Source organism: Saimiri boliviensis, chromosome 4 (genome assembly GCF_048565385.1).
Source record: "Saimiri boliviensis isolate mSaiBol1 chromosome 4, mSaiBol1.pri, whole genome shotgun sequence".
Classification (NCBI taxonomy): domain Eukaryota; kingdom Metazoa; phylum Chordata; class Mammalia; order Primates; family Cebidae; genus Saimiri; species Saimiri boliviensis.
In genome coordinates, this window is record NC_133452.1 from 21,482,085 (window position 1) to 21,502,700 (window position 20,616).

Genomic DNA, 20,616 nt, shown 5'->3' on the forward strand with positions numbered 1-20,616 from the left:
TGGTGGTGGTGGTGTGTGTGTGACAGAGAGAGAAAGCTCAGGGCTATGCAAATGTCAACAACTGGTGGTCTGCGTGAAGATTACATAAACATTCACTGCACAATTCTCAATCCTTGAAACTTTTCTTTAAGTTTAAATTATTTCATTATTATTTTCTTTTGAGATGGGGTCCTGTTCTGTCACCCAAGCATGATCACAGCTCACTGCAGCCTTAACTTCCTAGGCTCAGGGGACCCACTTGCCTCAGCCTCCCGAGTAACTGGGACTACAGGTGGACACCACCGCACTGGCTAATTTTTTTTTTTTTTTTTTTGGCATTAGGGCAGGGGGTGCAGTTGAGATAGGGTCTTACCATGTGGCCCAGGCTGACCTCAAACTCCTGTCCTCAAGTGATCCTCCCATCTCAGCCTCCCAAAGTGCTAGAATTACAGGCCTGAGCCAATACACCCAGCCAAAAAAGTTTTCCAAAGAAAGTGGGTTGTTTTTTTTTTTTTTTTAAGATGAAGTTTTACTCTTATTGCCCAGACTGGAGTGCAATGGTGTGATCTCGGCTCACTGTAACCTCCGCCTCCCAAGTTCAAGTGATTCTCCTGCCTCAGCCTCCCAAGTAGCTAGTATTATAGGTGTCTGCCACCATGCCCAGCTAATTTTTGTATTTTTAGTAGAGACGGGGTTTCACTACATTGGTCAGGTTGGTCTTGAACTCTTGACCTCAGGTGATCCGCCCACCTCAACCTCCCAAAGTGCTGGGATTACAGGCGTGAATCACTGTGCCCAGCCAAGAAAGTGCTTTTAAGTTAAAAGTGAAGGCTAGCATAGTTTTTAAAAGCCATTAACAGAGAAATAAAGGACAAAATGTTTTTAAACTTTCAGATTGTTTAGAAACACATTAAGTTTCAAGCACTTAAAATTACAGACGCAAAATGACAATATTACAAATGGAGACAGTGGGTGTGTGTTTAAAATTTTTCGTTAACCTCAGAGGAGGCCATCAGTCTCTCTCTTGGCCACAAGAGCCATGCCACATTTTACTAAGTAAGGGATATAAACACGGAAAGAATGACTCTCCACAATTGAGGGGAAGAAGAACTACCCAGCCTAATTAAGGTTAGTACAAATTTGGTGAGTCACTTCCTCTTAGGAGGAAGAGTAAACACTTCTTGTTTCCTGAAGGATTTGGAGGGAACACCTGAGCTCTCAGCCTGAATCATGCTACATAAGCAATAAACTAGGTCAGGAAAAGCTACAGCTCATTCACTGGATGCTTCTACCCCACTATGGTACCTCCAAGTTCAAAATCAATGTCAACTTGAGTCTTTTTTGTCTATTTCAGCCTCCACATTGCTAGGTTCCTGGGAGGAGGCAAGGCACGCAAAACAAAAAAAAAGGCTGATGGATGTACACAGTTACCCTCTCACCCTGAGTGGGCAGTGGCCTTGGTTGGCTGTGGGACATCACCCCCAACGCTCCTCAGTCCGGAACCAAACCCACAAAGCCTCTTAAGTTTAGAATTAATTGTAGCTTTTTGGCAAAGCAGCCCTCCTCCCTGAACCGCCTGTGCCAGCAGCACACACACGTGGATGGATTAGGCAAAGCTGTGCTCTAAAGCACACACACGCTCTCCCAACGTGTGCTTTGCATTCCAGAAATACTTGATGCCTAAACCACGTCTACGCCTCCCTTGGCATGAACGTACAACTGGCTCCGTGCCAAAGGACGCGTCTGTTTAGAGATGTGGACTTTCTTTACATTTTTTTTTACCATAGATGATCACAAATAGAATATTCGAGCATAGTGATGATGCAAGAAAGTAGAAAAATAAAAGGTTTTAGAAAAAAGATTTGCTTTGTTTTTGTCTTATTTATGTTGCCTTAGAGAAATACTGGAAATACAACATGAAACATAAAATTAGCTTCCATGAGAGCAGAAATTATAGGGTCCAAGTTAGGTCAAGGAAACAAAAATATGACCATTACCAAGAAAGGCTGGGGATCACATGCCATTTTTTTTTTAATACACACATTCATTGTTGTTTTAAGGTCGCCTACCAAAACGAGGTACAGAAGAGGGGTTTTTAATCATTGATTTATTCTGGAACACAGCATATTTTATTTTCGTATCTTGCTTTTTGATAACTTTCATTGTATATTAAAAATTAACGTAAAAGATGAAAATCTGGCCAGGCACAGTAGCTGACACCTGTAATCCCAGCACTTTGGGAGGCCAAGGCGCGAGGATCACCTGAGGTTGGGAGTTCGAGACCAGCCTGACCAACAGGGTAAAACCCTATCTGTACTGAAAATTCAAAATTAGCCAGGCATGGTGGCACACGCCTGCAAGCCCAAGCCCAGCTACTAGGGAGGCTGAGGCGGGAGAATCCCTTGAACTCGAGAGGCGGAGGTTGCAGTGAGCCGAGATCGTGCCATTGCACTCCAGCCTGGGCAACAAGAGCAAAACTCCGTCCCACAAAAAAAAAAAAAAAAAAAAAAAAAAAAAAAAAAAAAAAAAAAAAAAGGAAAATCCATCTTGGTTAATGCACCTATCCTTTCCCTTTCTTTTATTTCCAGAGATTTGTTTAGAGTGTATTCAAAATAAGCAATGTAAAACCAGTAACTCTTCACAAAATCCTCAGGCATCAACAATCGCATCCCAATACACACTCGTAACCACCTAGATACATACAGACATGCAACACGGTAAGGAAAATGACATCAAACTCCATAGTACATACGCACACGACTGCCTGTTTGACTTCCGTCAGCAGGGACCTAAAAGGCACCTTCTTGGAAAGTGATCCTGGACAGAGGGAGGAAGACTTACTTTCTTTCCACTTCTGGTGTTGACACGGCGCTACAGAAGCCGAGTGACTCCTACGAGAGAAGGTTCGTATAGTCAGCGTGGTCAGAGCAGCAGGCTTCATCTGATTTGTACAGAGTATCACTTAAAAAAAAAAGGCAGAAGCAAAAGTAGATTAAAGTCATTGTGCTTACTTCGATCTGGGACCGCAGCTGAAGTGACGTGGTGCTGGCATCGGGTTTCTCCTAAAACAGAACAGATGCTGGTTTAATGGGACTTCCAAACATGTCACACACAAGAAGGACAAACAGACGCGTAAGAAGGGGGTGGGGGGAATTCGGGAAAGGTTGGGGTACAGAGTGGGAGGAGATGGCAGAGATAAACAGATTTTCTGGGAAAACTAAAATGCTTTTAAAATGAGAGCTATGGCCCCCTAAGATTGAACTATTTTCCAAACTTCACTGCCAGATGCTGCTGATAATTTTATTGGAAAAGAAAAAAAGCACAATTTCAGTCAAAGGAACGGACAGCTCATGGTGAAATAAATCTGTGGATATACTTAGCTGATCACTAGGACACTGAATTTACTGCAACCCATTTGAGTTTAGCTATTTTCCAATGGCACTGGAGTTGTGATACAATTCTTAAGTTGTAAATGTATTCAGAGTACTTAATAATGTAGGAGAAGTTGTTAATGTCTTTAGGAAGTTGGGAAGCTAACTGACTGTTACCTTGCAGCCTTAAAAATCACTATACTTTCATAACACAGATGAACTGACCTATCTAGAAATTTAAAAACAAACACTCTTGGTATCCAGCTGATAAATGAAATATAAATACTTGATATTAAGAAGGCACTGAAATATCATTAAATTGTGAGATGCAGAAGAATCAAAGAATTTAAGGGACAAAACCATATAGCATAACACCCTTATTTCATAGTTTGAGGAGGCTGTATCACCTTTAAAAGTAAAAGAAGGCAGGGCACAATGGCTCACGCCTGTAATCCCAGCACTTTGGGAGGCTGAGGTGGGTGGATCATGAGGTCAGAAGTTTGAGACCAGCCTGGCCGATATGGTGAAACCCCATCTCTACCAAAAATACAAAAAGTAGCCAGGTGTGGTGACACGTGCCTGTAGTCCAGCTACTCAGGAGTCTGTGGCAGAAGAATTGCTTGAACCCAGGAGGCAGAGGTTGCAGTGAGCCGAGATCACGCCACTGCACACCAGCCTGGGTAAAAAAGCAAGACTCCATCTCAAAAAAGAGAGAGAGAGAGAGAGAGAGAGAGAGAGAGAGAGAGAGAGAAAGTAAAAGAGAGTGATAAACAAATTACTCATGATAAAAATAGGCAAATTATGCATTTTCACATGCATCTGATTGTTTAATTGCCAATTTCATCATTAACACAATTATAAAACTACAGCAATACTTAAAACTTTTGTTGAAGTATAGTAGTAGCAATAACGTATTAAAATAAGCATAACTCAGAGCACAGTTATACTTTTAAATAAGGAATAGGAAGCCAGCATGCATACAGAGTATCAAAATGAATGCACTTTCCTGCAGGGCTTGGGGGAGTGTTCCAGGAATCTCCCGCTCAATCAACAACGTGCATGTGGCTGACAATACTGCACCGTACACTTGGGGAAACTGCTGGGAGGGTGAATTTTACGTTATGTAGTTTTTTTGGATTTTGTTTTTTTTTTTTCTTTTTTTGTCACAATGATTAAGAAAGAATATGCTGGGATGAGTACCTCTGAGGATGGGACGGTTGTAGACAGGCAGCCAGAAACAGAAATGTGTTTTAATGAACAGGGATATGATGAACTGGCAACTCATTCATCCCCTCATCTCAGGCCCTTGTTTGTCATAAAAAGATATCACAGTGGCACGAAAGCGCCGCGGAACTCTCACTAACATGCTCCTGGTTTTTATCGCTGCCGTTGTTTATAACGGATGTATTTGTATTTCTGTACCAAACTTGATACACCATTTCTACCAAACAGTATATGGACAATGTTTTCAGTTATATATTCCAAGTGTGATTGGTAGGATGCCAGGCTCAGCTGCAGTTAACAAAGGGGATGGAGACTTTGGACATTTCTGGTGCTGAGAGATCAATCACAATGTCCCAGGACCTAACCTTTCCACCTAACATGGAGAAATTTATAAACTTAAACAGCAGGAGGTAAGCAAAAGTATCCTTAGCAATTTTTTAATCCTAAATCTTCCTCTCTAGGAGTTGGTAAAGAGAACTCAGAGCACTGTTGAAATTAAACTGTTAGTACCTCTGAAATTTTCTCCGAAACTGCCCCTTTAACACCCAACTGCAGCCTATAAACTTCTGTAACCATCAACTAAAATGACTCGTTCAATTCACCTCCCTTCCTCCACTTTTACCTTTTCTTCAAGCTTTAAGTTTCTACTTCACTAGTAATAGTAAGTGATAGTCATGCTAGGAAACGATCTTCTTTTGTTATATCTGTTTATCTGCATTTTTTAAATACATTTTATTTGCTAAGAGAATCATTTGCTGTGTCACATCACAGATGTAACATGCATGGTATATTATCCAAAATGCACCTGTCCCTGCATACAAAGTAGTTACTTGCTAGCAACCTTATCAAATGTCTGATGATAAGGAAGCAACATTTTAATAATTTCATCTTAACATGTTCATTTGTTACGTATAACAGGCATTTGATTCTTTTAACTACTTAGATAATTTTTTTTTTTAAAGAAACAGGGTCTTGCTGTGTTGTCCACGCTGGAGTGCGGTGACTACTCATGGGCAAGATCATCATACACTGCCGTCTTGTGCCCCAGAGCTCAAGCCATTCCTCGGCCTCCTGGGTAGCTAGAACTACAGTTCATGACCACCCCAGCATGTTTAGCTACTTTTCGGAAAATTGAATGGGGTTATAGTTTGACATATAATGTTAAAGTCATGGTTACAGGTAATGTTTTTGTGCAGAACGCTTGTTTTATCCACCAGGTGTGGTGGCACATGCCTGTAATCCCAGCTACTGGGAAGGCTGAGACAGGAGAATCACTTGAACCCAGGAGGTGGAGGTTGCGGTGAATCGAGATCGCACCACTGCACTCCAGCCTGGGCAACAAGAGTGAGACTCCGTCTCGAAAAAAAAAAAAAAAGTTTGTTTTATCAAGGGCAGCTTACTGATGTTGAGCAGGAGATCTTGTATAGTGATATTTCAAGTAACTGATTTTTTTTTAAGACCAACCAGGAGAATAATTTTTTTCAGGATGTCTTATTAATTTTATCCACCAAGGATAAGAGATTACAGTTATCATTTAGATGCATGTCTTATAGCAAACACATTCTAAAGTAAAAATTTCCACAACTGAGGAGAAGGTTGTAAAGTTATCCACTAAGTTAAGGACCTATAAATACTTGGGGAGAGGAGAAAAAAAAAAAAAACAGAATAAATTATTGGCAAAATTCCAATATTATGACACTGATGGGTGTCGCATGATGTCAATGACAAAGGTGCAGAAGAGTAATTACTACAATGTGCCACGTGTCATGCACCTGACTGCCCAGCCACGACTCCTTTATTCCGAGAACAGCTGATAGTTTATAATATAGCTCCTGGTCTGGATGTCATAAGGTAGACAGAAATGGTAAACATTGTGAATCCCATCAAAACAATCATTGAGTATATGTATAAATATGAGTAACTTTGGGGCATGGTGTAGAAGACCGTTCTCTACCCCCCTAACATAAGCCAACTGTTGCAGTCACTACTGCCATGTAACAAATCACCGCATATGCAGTGGCATAAACCAACAAGCATTTTATAATGTTCACAAGTTTTGTGAAGATGAATTCCAAAAGGCAATAGCAGAAAAGGCTTGTCTCTGCTCCACAGTGCTTGGAACCTCAGCTGGGGACATTCAAAAGCAGGGGATGACTTGATGGATAGGGCTGTAATCACTGGAATGCTTGCTCACTCCTAGGTCTGGAAGCTGACGCTGGCTGACAGTGGGGAGCTGACTGGTGGGGATCAGCTGGAACACCTACACATGGGTCTCCATGTAGGGGTGCATGGGTTGCTGGGGCTTCCTCACAGCAGGATGCTGGGTTGCACAAGTAAGCATACGGAGAAAGGCAGGTAGCAGCTGTATTGCCTGTTTTGTTTTGTTTCTTGTTGTTGGTTTTTTGTTTTTTGTTTTTGAGACAGGGTCTCACTTTGTTGCCCAGGCTGGAATTCAGAGGCAAGATCATGGCTCACTGCAGGCTTGACCTGGGCTCAAGATGATGAGGTGATCCTCCCACCTAAGCCTCCCAGGTACCTGGGACTACAGGCACATGCCACCATGCCTGGCTAATTTTTTTCTACTTTTTGCAGTGATGGGATTTCACCATGTTGCCCAGGCTGGTCTCAAACTCCTGGGCTCAATTAACCCGCCCACCTTGGCCTCCCAAAGTGCTGATATTTGTATTGCCTCCTATGACAGCCTCCGATGGTAAGACATCTGGCAGAGTCACAAGCCCTCCCAGGTGTTAGGGGGTTCATGGCCCCCTCTCTCAGCTGAGGAAGTGACAAAGCCACACCAGGAGAGCAGCATCGGATGCATACAGCACTGGGGCCAGCTTTGGACATTACAGTCTGCCATGGTGACTGCCAAGGAAATGGGCCTGCTCATGAGTTCTCAAAATGAGAAAAGGGGTATAATCATTTATTCATGGCAATATTTGTAAGGATTATCTTGTGGCTTTTACAACATTTGCTCAAGTATGTCTTGGCAACAGTCAGCCTCAGTTATCACTTAAAGATCAAAATATTGCACTGTATTAGGCTACAATAATCATGTCTCTCATTTCAAACCAATAATTATAGAAAATTTTAAATATGGCCAGTCACCGTCACTGTAATCCCAGCACTTTGGGAGGCTGAGGTGGGTGGATCATGAGGTCAGGAGCTTGAGACCATCCTGGCTAACACAGTTAGTAGAAATCCTGTCTCTACTAAAAATACAAAAATTAGCTGGGTGTGGTAGCACACACCTGTAGTCCCAGCTATTCAGGAAGCTGAGGCAGAAGAATTGCTTGAACCCAGGAGGTGGAGGTTGAAGTGAGCCAAGATGACACCATTGCACTCCAGCCTGGGTGACAGAGCAAGACTCTATGTCAAAAAGGAAAAAAAAAAAAAAAGTAAACATTAAAACTTTATTTCTCTAGTTAGGTCACGGCTAGTATTAAAATATTTTCTTGATGTGTTAAAATTTGTATATTTTATTATTAATAGAGAAGGGCCATGCTAAAATGATTTCATATTCATAGTTTGACTAAAAGAGGCTGCACTATAGTACGGCATAGTTAAAAAAGAAATATGATTCAGGTGATCAAAAATCTTACTGGGGAGAAAAACTTCAAATCCATTTATTGTCAGACTGGAGAATTTGTAGAAACAATAGTTCTGCAGATATTTATTTTGTCTAACACAGAAGCTAAATAAATAAATCCAAGAACAAAATCAAAACCCAAGTATTGCAAGATGAAACCAGTAGTGTGCCAAAACCAAAACAAATGTGTACATGTATGTGCTTTCACCTGCTTGTGTACACACACACACACACACACACACACATCTACAGTCACACTAAAAGGGACTAGGCTCTGACCCTAAATGATGACATTCTGGCTTAAAAGCCATTACATCCCATTGTGCCAAATACCAGACTCAAAAACTCACCAGGGGCAGAATAAGCTCTTGGAAAACAAGCATCATGCCCTCATCCCCACTCCACTTTGTCTCCACCTTCTTGTGGAAATCCACATGTTCCTCCTCCTTTAATGCTGCCAAGGTTCCAAGCCAAATGAACTTCACAGGTGGAAAAGCAGGAGGGACAAATCCCCCTTCTGTTCCAAAAATGGAGAGGAAGAATACCAGGCGCCCACCAGCTCAGCTCAGTGCCAAGTTCTCCTCCTCCGCACGAGGTACAGGAAGGAGGAGGTGGAAAAAGCAAGAGACGATCGGATGTTAGCCACATGCAGCTAGAAGTAAAATGCCACATGCTACTACTGATGCCTACGATTCATGGAGGGACCTAAGCTCTGAACTGCTGGGGAAAGTTGCTGCTGGTCGTAGATTCACGTGGTTTCCATCACTTTACAAGAAGACTGTAGAGTTGTAGTATCTCCCAGTTGGCAAACTATACTATTTATGTTTTTCACAGGAGAGATCCTTACCGAGTAACAGATAAACTAGATGAACAGAAACAGGTAAACTCTACTTAAAAACGTATATATTATCTTGTACACTACACTGTCTAGTCTTGGCTTTTACTTGGTTTCCCCGCTTATTACAAATGGGTCTGCATGATCAGATGCTAGTAGGTTATTTCTCACTTTTTAAAGGAGGCCTCTTTCTCCATGTTTTAAACCTAAAAATACAATCACATTTTCATTTTTATCGAAAAATCAAAGAGACTCTAACTATTTACAAAGTTCTGGAAGTTCAAGCTTTGACTCCATGACCCGCTGACTGCTGTTGAACCTCTCAGTCCTGGCTGACCTGTCTCAGAGGAACCGGCCATCCTACCAGACGAGCTCCAGCAGTCAGCACGTGGACTAGCACAGGACAATCAGGCATGAAGATCCCTGAGCAACCTGAAAGTCAACATATCTGAAATTCCAATTCTCACCTTTGCCAGGAAATCAATCCCTTCTTGTCTGACTTCTCTCTTCCAGTCAATTCATGAAACATATGTCGATTTTTCCAGAACTTAAAATTCAACATTGTCAGCTGGGCATGATAGCTGACATCTATAATCCCAGCACTCTGGGAGGCTGAGATGGGTGGATCATCTGAAGTCAGGAGTTTGGGACCAGCCTGATCAACATGGTGAAACCCCATCTCTACTAAAAACACAGAAATTAGCCAGGCATGGTGGTGGGCGCCTGTAGTCCCAGCCACTAGGGAGGCTGAGGCAGGAGCATGGCTTGAACCCAGAAGGCAGAGGTTGCAGTGAGACAAGATTGCGCCATTGCATTCCAGCCTGGGCAACAGAGTGACTCTGTCTCCAAACAAACAAAAAAAATTAATATTGTCTTAGGAGTCTTCTCATTCCCACTAAATCAGCTGCCTAAACCTACTGCTTGTCTCTTCCCAAGGCTTCTTGCATTTATCCAGTGAATCCATTCCACTTGCAGTCTTCCACCTCACGGCTACCTAGGCTACTGTGGAAAGTACTGTGTGGGCGCTGGGGGACTGAGGTCCAGTTCTGCTCCCTACTGTAGTGCAACCTTTAGAACCTGTTTTATTTTGTCTGGTTTGGTTTTTCCAATGGCAACAAAAGGCAAATGGACGACTTGATAATCTGTAGGGTCTTTCTTTACTCTAAAAGGGACTAGGCTTTTAGTGGTGTCAGGACTCTCTAATTGCTTCTGTCAAATCCATCTTTTGGAAATAGTACTGTGTCTCTGCTATTTAAAACGTGATCTGTGGACCATCTGTATCAGCAACACCTGAGAACCTGCTATACATCCAGCCGTGGTCACATCCCAGACCTCCTGAATCAAAATCTGCAATTTGCCAAAATTCCCCAGTGATGTGTACTGTTTGAGAAACTCACTGCTTCTGTGTTACTTCTCTCTTCCAAAAATCTTTCACGGAGGCCAGGTGCAGTGGCTCACACCTATAATCCTAGCACTCTGGGAGGCCCAGGCGGGTGGATCACTTGAGGTCAGGATTTCGAGACCAGCTTGGCCATCATCGTGAAACCTCATGCCCACTAAAAATACAAAGATTAGCCAGGCATGGTGGCATGCGCCTATAATCCCAGCTACTTGGGAGGCTGAGGCAAGAGAGCTGCTTGAACCCAGGAGGCAGAGGTTGCAGTGAGCTGAGATGGCACCATGGCACTCCAGCCTGGGCAACACAGTGAGACTCTGACTAATACACAACAAAACAACATCAAAATGTTTCATGGAAACACAATAGTGATAGAATGAAGTCCACATTTCTGAAGAAGCCGCTTCACTAAATGGCCTGATGATGCACGCTCTTAGTGAACAGTTACCATGTCCTCTGCTCTCTGGGTGCAGACTGAGCCTAGTGTCTCACTTCTGCTTATGCTGCCTAGAATATTTCTCCTTTCTGTCCATCCAAATCCTACTCATCGTTTAGCTCCAATTCTAATACACGTCCCTATTAATCTTCTCTGCCTACTTGTGCCTCAAATGATATGCCTGAGTATGGGCACACCAATAACTAGCCACGTCATGTATTTATTAAATGTATCTACGGGTAGCAATTCTCCTACTCACTTACTGGTTTACCTCAACTAGACTGCAAATGGCCTTCTAACGAATTCCTGTTGAAATTCACTGTGTGCCGCCACAATCCATCAAAACCTGTTTACTTAGCATTTATTATCTGCCAGGTCCCCATTTTAAGTGTCAAAGTTGCAACAGTGATCAAGACATCCCCTGAGAATGCTACTTTCTGCAGCCTTGCACATGCTCTCCAAACAAGGGAGTGCTGATGGGTATCTATTGATTTGTGGTTTGTTGTTTTTTTTTTAAGATGAGATATTGCTCTGTCGCCCAGGCTGGAGTACAGTGGTGTCACCATAGCTCACTACAGCCTTGACCTCCTAAGCTCTAGTGATCCTCCTGCCTCAGGCTCCCAGGTAACTGGGGCTACGGGTGCACACCACCAAGCCTAATTTATTTATTTTTTTTTAAGAGATGGGGTCTTGCTATGTTGGCCAGGCTGGTCTCAAACTCCTGGCCTCTAGTAAGCCTCCCACCTCAGCCTCCAAGTGTGGTGGGATTAGAAGTGTCAACCACTGTGCTGGGCCTGCTTTGTTTAACTTGGATCACTTTGACGATAAGCCTGAGTCTTTTTTTTCTTTTGATTCCTTTTCATATTCTTTTTTTTTTTAAAAGAGACAGGGTCTTGCTGTGTCACCCAGGCCCAGGCTGGAGTACAGTCATAGTTCACTGCAGTCTTGACCTCCCAGGCTCAAGAGATCCTCCTGCCTCAGCCTCTTGGACAGACTGGACTGCAAGAATGTGCTGCCATGTCCAGCTTCCTTCTTTTAGTTAGTGTTTGCAATTTTACTGTACGGGACATGTATTGTAACATTTTTATTTAAGATTTACTTTTGGTTTGCAGAGTTACACTAGTAAGTAAAAGTAATTCAATAAATATTTAAGATCTACAACTTAGATACATAAGAACTCAAAGCAAATATGTTGTTACGTTTAATCATTTTTAGGTAAAAATTAGGAGTGGCCTGTCAGTTTCTTCATCCATACCTAACTCTTCACCTTTTCACATCTCATTTCATCCATACTGCTTGAGGTGTAACAGAAGACGTTCGTCATTTTTCTGGCCCCCATAAACTCTTGGCCTGGCATAAGAAATTTTCTTCCAAGGGAAACTGAAGGAAAAGTACTCTCATCCCATCATATCAAAGAAGAAAAGGTCTAAGGGGGAAGTTTTTTTTTTTTCATAGCTGAAGAATTCTATTCTACTAACAACAAACTTAAAGTCTCTCCATAATTGGCAGATCAGTGAATTTCTGAAAGCTTTCATAAGAAAGAAATCTTTAAGTGGCAATTTCCACCCAGCTATTAATGCTCTGTGTTAAAATAATGGAGTCTTTTGCTGCATTAGTTGAGATATATATATATATATATATATATATTTTTTTTTTTTTTTTTTTTTTTTTGATGGAGTCTCACTCTTGTCGCACAGGCCAGAGTACAGTGGCGCCATCTTAGCTCACTGCAACCTCCGCCTCTTGGGTTCAAGTGATTGTCCTGCCTTAGCCTCTCAAGTAGCTGGGATTACAGATGTGCGCCACCACACCTGGCAAATTTTTGTATTTTCAGTAGAGACAGGGTTTCGCCAGGCTGGCCAGCTGGTCTCGAAGTCCTGACCTCAGATGATCCACCCGCCTCAACCTCTCAAAGTGCTGGGATTACAGGTGTGAGCCACTGCACCTAGCCTGATAGTTTATATTCTGCTGTTATTAGCTACTAATTTATTTAGGCCTCACCATGTTCCGAAAAATGACAAGTAACTTAGTCCAGTGTTACATGATAAAGTAGAAAAGCCAAAGAGCTAATTAATTTATATGACAGAAATAGCAGGGGGAACAAGATTATAAAGTAGAGTAGGCACAGGAATTCGGTTAGTTCATAAACAGGGAGCCCCTTAAGAGATAGATGTTACTATATTTTTATGTCTTAAGGTAGCCATAGGAAAATGGCTCTTTCTGCGAGTAATAATTTCTCCTCTGGCTTCTGGCACAGATAACACACTATTATTCTGAAAGATGTCACATGGAAAACTCCTGCAGAACTCGCCTTGCTCTGGAAATGCTTTAACACTGGGCAAAGTTGAAATTAGGTCTAAGATCCCCTAGTGAAAATGGAAGAACATACCAAGGGGGCCTCTCAGAGGTCCACACTCCCCTACCCATTCAAAGGAGTCAAGAAGTACCCAGGGCAGGAGCCGAAATCAGTCAGGGGAGACAGGAGATGAAGTTCCACCATCTTGAAGCATGGCTGTCATAAATACATCAGAGTTGAATTGGTGAAATTCAGTGGTAATTTGAATCTAAGAGGGTCAAGCTTGGTGCTCCCACACCTAACATCAAACAAGGCATATAATCCTTTAATTTCTAAACTGCCTTTGTTTAAAACTCTGTACTAGATCATTTAAGCTACAACTTTACCAATGTTGAGTACATACCACATACCAGGCATTTTGCTTGGAGATCAGAGGAAGACAGACACAGCAGGGCGCGGTGGCTCACGCCTATAATCCCAGAACTTTGAGAGGATTGGATCAACTGAGGTCGGGACTTCAAGACCAGCCTGACCAACATGGAGAAACCCAGTCTCTACTAAAAATACAAAATTAGCCGGGCGTGGTGGCACATGCCTGTAATCCCAGCTACTCAGAAGGCAAAGGGAGAAGAATCGCTTGAACCAGGGAGGTGGAGGTTGCAGTGAACCAAGTTTGCCCCATTGCACTCCAGCCTGGGCAACAAGAGTGAAACTTCATCTCAAGAAAAAAAAAAAAGACCTATAAACCACAATATGGCAATGGAACATTTCAATAAGATGTGAGTATTGCACTGGAAGAATTACCTGTTACAGTGTACAAAACACCAGTGTCATGTTATATAAACGTAAACACTAAAAGTCACAGTGTCCATGAAGACATTTTAGTTATCCTAAAAAAAGAATACAAGTTCTAAAATTCAATTTGTCATTTGACCTGCAGGATGTGGCATATTTACACTCTCATCCACTCCCTGGGTACATTTCCCAGGAGGAGAGACTATGATACCTGGCCATTCTAGATGGTAGTAGCCATCCCTGGAATCCTCTCACCCTCCCTGTTCTCATCCCATCCAAACTAAGTGATCTTCCTTGTTTTTCTGAGACAGAGTCTCGCTCTATCGCCCAGGCTAGAATGCAGTGTGCAGTGGCATAATCTCAGCTCACTGTCACTCCGCCTCCTAGGTTCAAGCAATTCTCCTGCCTCAGCCACCCCAGTAGCTGGGATTACAGGCACGGACCACCCACATCGGGCTAATATATATATATATATGTTTCATTTTTAGTAGACATGGGGTTTTGCCATGTTGGCCAGGCTGGTCTCAAACTCCTGTCCTCAAGTGACCAGCCCACCTCAGCCTCCCGAAGTACTGGGGTTACAGGCATGTGCCATCATGCCGGACCACCAAGTGATCTTCAGAGTACATCCGGTTGCTCACTGGGATTGACTAACATGAGACAAAGTGACAGGAAGCACTACATAAGCTCATTTCCTTTTGCTTTCCGTTTTTCTCCACCTCCTCTTTCATCTGATCATTCCATAATTTTAAAAATATTTACTGAGCCCGTAAGGCAATGAGGATAAAACAGTGAAAGAGACACACACTGGCTCAGTGGGGCTTCCATCTGGTGAATTCTAAAGTCGCTCATTTTGCATTTCAAGTCTAAGTCACAGGCGTAACATTGCTTCTGTAGTGGCACCAGGTACATGATATCTGGGTAACTCTGCTCAGCTCTGGATGCCACATTTCGCAGGGACAATGGAAACCAGAGCACCTTCACTAGAATGGTGTCTGGAAACGGTATCAAATACACAGGATCAATTGGAGGAAATAGGGCTGTTTACTCAGTGAAAGGAAGAAAAATATAAACATGGGAAAGACTTCCAGGGAGCAGGGAATGGTCAAGGGCAGGGCTGCCCAACCTCTTTCCCCACAGCTGCCTCCTCACAATGAGAGCACACTGCAGACTAGGAGAAACAGAGAACATTTAAAATTGGGGAGAAAAAAGTGTTTTTATTATTTATTTATTTATTTATTTTGAGATGGAGTTTTACTCTTGTTGCCCAGGCTAGAGTACAATAACACAATCTCGGCTCACTGTGGCCTCCACCTCCCGGGTTCAAATGATTCTCCTGCTTCAGCCTCCCAAGTAGCTGGGATAATAGGAATCCACCACCACACCTGGCTAATTTTTGTATTTTCATTAGAGGCAGAGTTTTGCCAAGTTGGCCAGGCTGGTCTCGAACTCCTGACCTCAGGTGATCCACCTGCCTCAGCCTCCCAAAGTGCTGGGATTACAGGTGTGAACCACCACGCCCGGCCAAGTATTCTTTTAAAATAATATCTAATGACCATCAAGAAAATAAAATCAGGCTGGGCACCGTGGCTCACACTTGAAATCCCAGCACTTTGAGGGAGCCAAAGTGGACGGATCACTTGAGGTCAGCAGTTCAAGATCAGACTGGTCAACATGGGAAAGCCCCGTCTCTACTTTAAAAAATACAAAAATTAGCCGGGTGCGGTGGCTTACACCTGTAATCCCAGCACTTTGGGAGACCGAGGCAGGTGGATCATGAGGTCAAGAGATCGAGACCATTCTGGCCAACATAGTGAAACCCGTCTCTACTAAAAAGTATAAAAATTAGCTGGGCATGGTGGCACACGTCTGTAGTCCCAGCTACTCAGGAGGCTGAGGCAGAATTGTTTGAACCCGGGAGGCGGCGGTTGCAGTGAGCCGAGATGGCACCACTGCACTCCAGCCTGGTGCCTGGTAACAGAGCAAGACTCTGTCTCAAAAAAAAAAAAAAAAAAAAAATTAGCCAGGCGTGGTGGTGAGCTCCCGTAATGTACTCAGGAGGCTGAGGCAGGAGAATCACTTGAACCTGGGAGGCGGAGGTTACAGTGGGCCAAGATCATGCCCCTGCATTCCAGCCTGGGGGACAAAGTGAGACTCTGTCTCAAAAAAAAAAGAAACGAAGGGGTGATGGGGGGGGAGAGGAGAGAAAAGAAAATCAGAGTATTAGTGAAGATATCAAATACTGAATTGGCATATACTTCCAAATAAAATATTTTCCAATTTTTTTAAGAACCTAGAGCTTACTTCTTTGAAAATAACTGTGTTTGAAATACCTGACTATATGCTTGAAAGAACAAGACAGGATTCCAGACCAAGACACTTAATGATGACCTCTCGATGTTCTTGTTGTCCACTAGTAACAAGAAGTTTTACTCAAACTAAGAGGTAAAAATTGTTTTAACCCTTTTTTTTTGAGATGAAGTTTCGCTCTTGTTACCCAGGCTGGAGTGCAATGGCATGATCTCGGCTCACTGCAACCTCTGCCTCCTGGGTTCAGGCAATTCTCCTGCCTCAGCCTCCTGAGTAGCTGGGATTACAGGCACGTGCCACCATGCCCAGCTAATTTTTTGTATTATTAGTAGAAACGGGGTTTCATCATGTTGACCAGGATGGTCTCGATCTCTTGACCTCATGATCCACGGCCAGGTGCGGTGGCTCACGCCTGTAATCCCAGCACTTTGGGAGGCCGAGGTGGGTGTTTTAACCTTTTTTTACAACCATTTTAAATTTATTAACCATTTTACAGCCAACAGAAATATGGCAATTTCTATTTCAAGGATGTAACAGTACCTTATTTCATTAACAGGCATAGTAAAATCTCATAAAACATACAGATTGTAAATCTAGTTTAATGTTTCAATTAGGTACCACAATATACTGACAAAGCTTCTTTGCGCAGCCTTGCACACGCAGTGTTCATTCTGAAGCTAGCTTGGCCGCTGAGGTCCAGAGCTGCCCCCTACCACATCTGAGCACTGTACCTCAGACTCCACACCTGAAGCTTCAATTCAGCCCTTCCGTGAGCTTCAGGGACCCTTGACCGTGATGGCCAAGTTTGCCACTGAAGTGCGTATCACCTGTCCGGTGCACTGCTCCTGGGAATCGCACACACCACCCTGCCCTGGAGCCATGCTCCCGTAAGCCCTGTGGTGGTTCTCGAACTTAGTGCATTGCAATCCCAGAGGACTTCTTAACGACAGACTGCTGGGTCCTCCCCAAGACTTGAATCCACATTTTTACCCAGTCCCCAGGTGACCCTGACTGCAGGCTGGAGAACCACACTTTGAGAACTAGTGGTCCAAAGAAGGCTGCTCAGAGCTACTTCTAGTCAGATTCAGTGGCCCGCAGCTGAAGGGGTATGTGGCCTGTCTTCAGCGCTCTAAAAGGCATGATCAAGACTAAGGAGTTTAAAGTTAAAAGGGGGCTGGACTCAGTGGCTCACACCAGTAATCCCAGCGCTTTGGGAGGCCCAGGCAGGAAGATCCTTTGAGGCCTGGAGACAGAGATTACAGTGAGCTATGATTGCACCACTGCACTCCAGCCTGGGCAAACAGGGTAAGATCCCCTCTGGCTGGACACGGTGGCTCATGCCTGTTAACTCCAGAACTTGGGGAGGCCGAGGCAAGTGGACCACTTGAGGTCAGGAGTTCGAGACCAGCATGGCCAACACGGTGAAACACCATCTCTACTTAAAGTATAAAACAATCAGGTGTGGTAGCACATGCCTGAAATACCAGCTACTCAGGAGGCTGAGGCAGGAGAATCACTTGAACCTGGGAGACGGAGGCTGTAGTGAGCTGAGACTGCGCCACTGCACTCCAGCCTAGGAGACAGAGTGAGAGCCTGTCTCAAAAAGGCTGGGTGTGGTGGCTCACACCTATAATTCCAGCTCAGGAGGCCAAGGCAGGCAGATCACGAGGTCAGGAGTTCAAGACCAGCCTGACCAATATGGTGAAACCTTGTCTCTACTAAAAATACAAAAATTAGCTGGGCATGGTGGCGCAAACCTATAGTCCCAGCTACTCAAGAGGCTGAGGCAGGAGAATCACTTGAACCTGAGAGGTGGAGGCTGCGGTGAGCCCAGATCATACCACTGCACTCCAGCCTGGGCAACAGAGTGAGACTACATCTCACAAAGAGACAAAAAGAAGAAGAAGACACCATCTCTAAAAGAAAAAAAACTTAAAAAGACAAAGATGGACTCACTGTCATTTTATTTAAAAGGATGGGGGAGGAGGACAAATAGTGCCAGGTGTCCAACAATAGAATAAATTACTTACAACACGTGGAAACCACATCAATGGAGCATTCAAGCTTGACTGCACGACTGTCTGCTGTCTGGGATGGGGACTTTTGTTTCAGAAACTGGTCAGAGCTCTGACCAACTACTATAATTCCACTACTTGACTGGAGCATAATCATTGGAAATGAAATTAAGTTTTTGTGGTATAATTTATTTTTTACACGGTATTTTTTAAATGGGAAAAGGAACTACAAGTTCTAACCCAATGACTCAAACGTTTGAAACAGACGACCTTTGGAATTGGCAACAGCCTATAACTGGACAGACATTTGTGTATTCATCTATTCAACCAGTGTTTCCTGACCAGTTTGTACTCAGTTGATGTGCTGGGTACTGGGAGTATAAAACATCGTCACTGACCTTCAGGGGCTCACAGTCGAGTAAGAGAACAGTAACAGAACATAAGAAACAAAAGGCTTTCATGTTATCATGTAACCTCTGAACTGGTGAGTATGCAGATTGGGTGACTGAATGGGGAATTTATGAAATTATGTAGATTGATCAAAAAGGAGGTGCTAAATTTGAATGATTCCTCTAACAGATCAGCTCACATTTTGTCCTAATCAAGTGTCACTATTATTGTGGTCTTTGCTGTTGTAAAATCATGTGGTGCTATCATGACATTTAACCACTTCTCTTTCTCATTCTGTGAACCATATTTTGGAACCATCTTAAGCTCCAGAATTAATTGCAAGCCAGTACATTCTGAAATCATCAGCCACAAATTTGCGTTTAAAATAAATCAACTTTTAAATTAGTCATGTTGTGTAAAGATGTAGTAAGGGAATGTGTTCTCTTTCTGGGTCCACAAGGGGCGTAGTTTTTTGGGTTTTTTTTTTTTTTTTTTTGAGACGGAGTTTCGCTCTTGTTACCCAGGCTGGAGTGCAATGGAGCGATCTCGGCTCACCGCAACCTCCGCCTCCTGGGCTCAGGCAATTCTCCTGCCTCAGCCTCCTAAGTAGCTGGGATTACAGGCACGCGCCACCACGCCCAGCTAGTTTTTTGTATTTTTAGTAGAGACGGGGTTTCACCATGTTGACCAGGATGGTCTCGATCTCTCGACCTCGTGATCCACCCATCTCGGCCTCCCAAAGTGCTGGGATTACAGGCTTGAGCCACCGTGCCCGGCCAAGGGGCGTAGTTTTAAGGGCAAGAACTTCCCAGCACCATGCCCCCCTCCATCTCTCTCTATCCGGGAGATGTAAGAGTTTATGTTTGAATTTTGCAGTGTGGGAAGAAAGTAAGAGTCAATCACTCCAGCGGAAGTTCTAAGGAACTCCTTTCATTGGCCTGGGGTCTTAGAAAAGGTGGGGGTTCCTCCCGGGTTAAAAGTCCCCTTCTCCCACACCCCTTCGGACCCCATGTTTCCACCCCATGTTTCCACCAATACGCCCTTCCTGGAAGCCATCTTTCTCTCTCCTGGATTTCCCCTCTGGAGTCCCCTTCCACACTCTCTCGTGGAAGCCTGTCTTCCCCTCCTAAACTCTACCTCTCTCTCTTCCCTTCCGCTCAGTGTGGAAGCTGCTTTCCTCACCTGGATTCCATCTGCCTGGATTCTCTCTCTCAGTGTGAGAGTTAGCTGTTTCTCTCTCTCTCCTTCTCCTGTTTCTCTCTCTCTTTAAATAAAATCACTTTCTACAAACACTTTTGAGTGCAGTATTTATTGGGCACCGCGCCGTGGTCCCCTCTCTCATTCTTGAGAGGACAGGAGACCAAGAACCTGGAGAAATATACTCTCAGGGGAGCTGAGGGCACCCTGAACCCCAATATTACAGTAGCAAATTTTAAAACATACGGATAGGCTGGGCGCAGTGGTTCATGCCTGTAATCCCAGCACTTTGGGAGGCTGAGGCAGGCGGATCCCCTGAGGCCAGGAGTTCGAAACCAGCCTGATCAACATGGAGGAAACCCTTCCTCTATTAAAAATATAAAATTAGTTGGGTGTGGTGGCACACACCTATAATCCCAGCTACTCGGGAGTCTGAGGCAGGAGAATCGTCTGAATCCAGGAGGCGGAGGCTGTGGTAAGCCAAGATCGCACCACTGCACTCCAGCCTGGGCAACAAGAGCAAAAACTCAAAACAAACAAACAAACAAAAAATAATCATAGACAGATATCATATTATTTGAAAAAGAAAATAATTATATAAAAATTGGAATCTCAGAGACAAACGGCAAACTTTAGCCCAGGGCACACTTTCTGTGGGTCTATTATAAATGCTTGCAAAATCAGGTTTGTAGTGGAAACACAGGCAGACAAAGTACCAATGTAATATACATAAATGATATGTTTCTGTTCTTGTACAGTGATTTTCCTCCCTTCTGTGCATTA

At 43.6% G+C, this 20,616-nt stretch overlaps 1 protein-coding gene across 4 annotated transcripts in view; it reads right to left on the minus strand.

Moving 5' to 3' along the window:
- SASH1 (SAM and SH3 domain containing 1) overlaps positions 1-20,616 on the minus strand; it is a 283,962-nt gene that overhangs the window by 106,835 nt on the left and 156,511 nt on the right. For all 4 annotated transcript variants that reach the window (XM_074397302.1, XM_074397301.1, XM_074397300.1 and 1 more), the window contains exons 3-4: positions 2,991-3,041; positions 2,821-2,870 (exon numbers count right to left, since the gene is read on the minus strand). In XM_074397302.1, the coding sequence (XP_074253403.1) occupies positions 2,821-2,870; positions 2,991-3,041 (101 nt within the window). The remainder of the gene's footprint in view (positions 1-2,820; positions 2,871-2,990; positions 3,042-20,616) is intronic.